This window comes from Lipotes vexillifer, unplaced genomic scaffold (genome assembly GCF_000442215.2).
Source record: "Lipotes vexillifer unplaced genomic scaffold, Lipotes_vexillifer_v1.1 scaffold742, whole genome shotgun sequence".
NCBI classification, from domain to species: domain Eukaryota; kingdom Metazoa; phylum Chordata; class Mammalia; order Artiodactyla; family Lipotidae; genus Lipotes; species Lipotes vexillifer.
In genome coordinates, this window is record NW_006775459.1 from 1,985,112 (window position 1) to 1,990,116 (window position 5,005).

At 36.6% G+C, this 5,005-nt stretch overlaps 1 protein-coding gene across 2 annotated transcripts in view; it reads left to right on the plus strand.

Moving 5' to 3' along the window:
* The window catches only part of NUDT12 (nudix hydrolase 12), a 9,953-nt gene that overhangs the window by 1,512 nt on the left and 3,436 nt on the right, over window positions 1-5,005 (plus strand). For both annotated transcript variants that reach the window (XM_007449900.1, XM_007449899.1), the window contains exons 3-4: window positions 3,309-3,476; window positions 4,502-4,615. In XM_007449900.1, coding sequence (XP_007449962.1) covers window positions 3,309-3,476; window positions 4,502-4,615 — 282 coding nt within the window. The remainder of the gene's footprint in view (window positions 1-3,308; window positions 3,477-4,501; window positions 4,616-5,005) is intronic.

Sequence of the window (5,005 nt, forward strand, 5' to 3'; positions counted from 1 at the left end):
AATTAGGCTGCTTCATTAGAAACTTCCTAAAATTCTCACCCTAGAGGACTACTCTCCTGGGTGGTTACAGCAGTTTTAATCAGCCAGGATTAGTTTCCCCAGAATTAACCCTAATGCATACTGGTTTCACTTGATTTTTTAGTGAATGATTATTGAGTGCCTGCTGTACACTGAGCATAATGGCAAAGACCTTGACTGTTTTGCTTTGCTGTCTGTTGCTTGCTATGCCAGTTCATGTGGGGTCATATATATCATGGTAAGAATGAGGGATTTTATTCTAAATTCCATTTAAATGTTATAACCTGGCCTAGGTTTAAAAAAAAAAAAAAAAAAAAAAAAACCTCACTCTGGCTGCTTTGTAGATCATGAACTGTAGATAATTAAGTGTGGAAGTCAGGAGTCCTTTTAAGAGGGGACTGGAGATAACAGTAGCCCAGGTAAGAGATTGCAGTGGCTTGGATTAGTGGAGTAGAGAGAAAGGGAGAGTTTGCGATATTCAGGAGGTAGAACTGATAGGGCTTGAACAGGAGGTTGAGACTTATAAGTGAGAAAGAGATGCTGGTAACCTAGACTACGTCTGAGTTGTTAAGATGATAATAGGGGAGATGGAGGAAAAGTGGTACATTCAAGATATATTTTGGAGAGCAAATCAGCGGTACTTGCTAATGGAGTGGCTATGGGGTATATAATAATGAAAGAAAAGATCAAGAATGACTGCTAAGTTTGAGACTTTAGTAATTTAGTAGATAGTAATACTCTTTCTTGATAAAATAATATAGAATGATGGGTAGAGCGAGGGAAGCAGGACAGACTTGAAGTAAATCAAGATTTTCACTTTGGGCATATTAACTTTCAGAGAAGGGAAATAGAATCTGGAACTAAGGAGAGGAACTGGAATATATCTGTATGGCAGTCATCAACACAAAGGTGGTATTTAAATCCCAGGAAATTTCTGAGATTACTTAGAGAGTTGAGAGCAAGCAAAAAAAAGAATCTGAATCCCCCTAAATTTAGAGGTCAGATAGAAGAGCCATCAAAGATGATGTTGACAGTACAGCCGTAAGGTAAGAAGAAAACAGGAGAATGTGCTTATGGAAACCAAGAGAGCAAAGTATTTCTTGGCGTTAGTAGTCAAATATATTGAATGCTGCTGAGAATTTGAGTAAGATGACAAATTTTTTTTTTTTTTAAAGAATCTTTGGTTTGATAATATGAAGCTGTTGATGAATTTGACAAGAGGAGTGTCAGTGGAATAGAAGGTATATTACAGTAGACTGAAGAGTTAATGAGAGGTGAGGAAGGGGTCACTTCTCAATGTCCACATTCTCTTAGGTGATCTGGTAAGCTCTTCCAGAGACTTCTTAGCACTCATCCCAAAGTCTGGGGTGGTATGTTTTATTCCCCACATCTGTGGAAAAAACACAACACTTTTAAAAAGAAAATATCCTTTCTTTGAAGCTGTATATATAATTTTAAGATCAAAAGGATCTTTAAAACAAAGCTAGTAAGGAAACTGAGGCTATTTTACTCAGCTGCTTTGTAACCTTAATAGATACTTAACCTCTGTCTGCCTCAGTTTCCTCCTCCCAAAACTGAGGATAATAATAGTACCTACATTATACTGTTGCTCTAAACATTAAATAAGATAATGTATGTAAAGATCTTTGCCAGGTGCTTGACACATAGTAAGTACTCAATAAATGTTAGCTTTTTTTTTTTTTTTTTTCCACTATGTGGGCCTCTCACTGTTGTGGCCTCTCCCGTTGCGGAGCACAGGCTCTGGACACGCAGACTCAGCGGCCATGGCTCACGGGCCCAGCCTCTCCGCGGCATGTGGGATCTTCCCGGACCAGGGCACGAACCCACGTCCCCTGCATTGGCAGGCGGACTGTCAGCCACTGCGCCACCAGGGAAGCCCAAATGTTAGCTTTTTGTATTGTGATGATACTGAAATAATGGCGATACCTTGAGGTAAATTACATAATACACAGTAACAGCAGGTTACAGAGCAAGATATTTAATGTTGCCTATGGTTCACTGAATTTCAGTGTTATATTTGTTTTTATCTATGGTTTATTAGTTGCATTTTTCCTAGTTTAAAATGTTGTTATTGCTGTTTCTGATTATTTTGTTTATTCCAAAATCCTTAGACCGAATAATCTATTTTAGGAGAGGTTTTGTCAGGCATTTGAAATGTAGCATTTCTATGCTTATTGCCCTAATTCTAGTATTTTTGGTCAGGCCATATTAATTCTTTTTTGACGTATCAGGGTAAAGGCTATAGACAAAGTGTACATATTCTAAGATTTATTCTATTAGGCATTTTTGTCATAAACAAAGTTAATCACAAAAGTTGTAAACACAATATTTTTTAAAATATTCTATGTAGTTTCTAGTTGTAAACAGAATATGTTCCACAGTGACACAGACCAGTATTGTCTTAGTCCCAAGGAAAGTAGAGACGGGTTCCTACAGTTTCCTAGTAATATTGTCTTTATGGCCCAAATCTAAGTTAAGAACTGTCTTTGTAGTGTATTTTTATAAAAGTCACTATTGTAAATTCACTATTTGTAAAGTCACTATACGCTAGAGTCATGCATATCCAAAATTTACAAATCACCTATAGTCAATGCCGAAACTAATACAGTGTATACAGATGTTAGTACCTCTTTTTTTTTTAATAAATTTATTTATTTTATTTACTTATTTTTGGCTGCATTCGGTCTTTGTTGCAGCGCGCGGACTTTCTCTAGTTATGGCAAGCAGGGGCTACTCTTCATTGTGTTGCACATGATTCTTATAGCAGTGGCTTTTCTTGTTGAAGAGCATGGGCTCAAAGTGCGCAAGTTGCAGTAGTTGTGGCATGCGGGCTCAGTAGTTGTGGCTTGTGGGCTCTAGAGCACAGGCTCTGTAGTTGTGGTGCACAGGCTTAGTTGCTCTGCGGCATGTGGCATCTTCCTGGACCAGGGATCGAACCCATGTCCCCTGCACTGGCAGGCAGATTCTTAACAACTGAGCCACCAGGGAAATCCCAGTATATCTATCTTATATGAGAGTTATATGAGAGACAATATTTTATTAGTCCAAATTAAAGGTAAATCTAATTTTCATTTGTCATCTGTAGAATTAAATCTTTTACTTTAAAAGAAAGATACAGATCATAAAAATAGGAATAATAAAACCCTTGATCACACAGCTATTCAGAAAATACAGTGTACATCTTTATTATGACCTAAGAACATTTTACTTCTATATTAATTTGGTTACAATTTGTCACAGAAGTAAAACTCCTCTTGCTTCTCTCGTAGGGGTTGTAGCTCAAGCAAGATCTGTCCTCGCCTGGCACAGTCGATATAAGTTCTGCCCAACCTGCGGAAGTGCAACTAAAATTGAAGAAGGTGGCTATAAAAGAGTATGCTTAAAAGAAGACTGTCCTAGCCTCCGTGGTGTTCACAATACATCATACCCAAGAGTTGGTAAGCCTTTTCTTTTACAGTGAAACCTCAACCATCTGGAAATCTTAGGGAATAAGGCATTCTGGAAAGACAAGATTTTGAGTTGCTGAGGGGCTTACCTTTTTATTGAAAGCATGTTTAATTTAACTATTAAGACTATAATTATTAAAGTATTACATACTTTGATGACTTTTACTACCCTTCTTAACCCTGGGTTAATCAGCATGAATTTGATGTGTTGAGATACATGATTTCAAAGTACCTGCTTGTGGCATCACCAAAGCAGTAGAGCCTGGAGCTAGCTTCTCATTACTGCTGGTGTCTGCCTGTACTTTCTCTCCTCCTAATTGGTGCTTTGAGTTGGCTGTGGAATTAGAAATCTGATAACCCAGCCCTTTAAAGTTGTGTGAAAAAAGGATAGACTCAGCAACACCTGAGGAGGTCTCCTGGGAGTAAAGTGCATGGCTTAGTGACATATGAGTTTGCTGCTTAGGAGCCTTTTACATTTGATTACTGGTTCTCAGTTGTGATCTAGTGAGGCGAATTTACTGAATTAGTGACTTCTGGAGAGGTGAACTATTATTTAAAGTAATTTTTTTAATGGATTAAACTCAATCATAGAGCCACATTATCTTTTAAAAACATTTTGTTAAGGACTGAGATGGAAGGAATAGGAAAATTCACTACATTTGCTATGGTAAAATTTCATTTTTCTCCATGCCATGTATTACCTACTCAAACTTCTTTCTAATTAAAAAATAAAAATAAGCCTAGCATACCATATATACACAATGAATGTTGCTATTAAGATGAGAAAGAAGACAAAAATGATCTTTCTTTAGCTTACTGACAATATTCTATGCAGTTTTCCTGAAATACTCTGTCTCCTGGCAGAAAGAAACAGTCTCTTGTAACTAGACAAAAGTCTTGTTCTTACAGGAGATACATGTTTTTATTATCCTACTAGACAGTGACTTTACACAATGAGTCTAAATTATTTTTTCCTGTCATTCATACATCTGATTTTTTTTTTTTTAAAAAAACAGATCCAGTAGTAATCATGCAAGTTATTCATCCAGATGGGACCAAATGTCTTTTAGGCAGGCAGAAAAGATTTCCTCCAGGCATGTTTACCTGCCTTGCTGGATTTATTGAACCTGGTAAGCCTTTTCTTAATAATTTTTATAGTAATTTTCATTTAACTTATAATTTCTAAATAAAAAGTTTGGACAGCATTTGAGAAATAATCTCTGATAAATTATCATGTTATAAAACTGGGATATTTTAAAATATTTTCTGTGTATTTTAGATGATATAATTTTTATTTTTACCAGTGGAATAGTTTTGTGTTTTAAAAATTCATTATTTGCTCTTTCATATATCTTTCATATATTGCCCTTACCCTAGGTATCTGCATGATTTACACCTCACTTGTTCTGTACTAGGCTCAATTGTCACCGTTTCAGAGAGGCCTTCCCTGATAGCCCTAAATACATTTAGCCCTATACCCTGCATTTACAGTCCCTGTCTTCCAGTCTGATTTTTCCCTA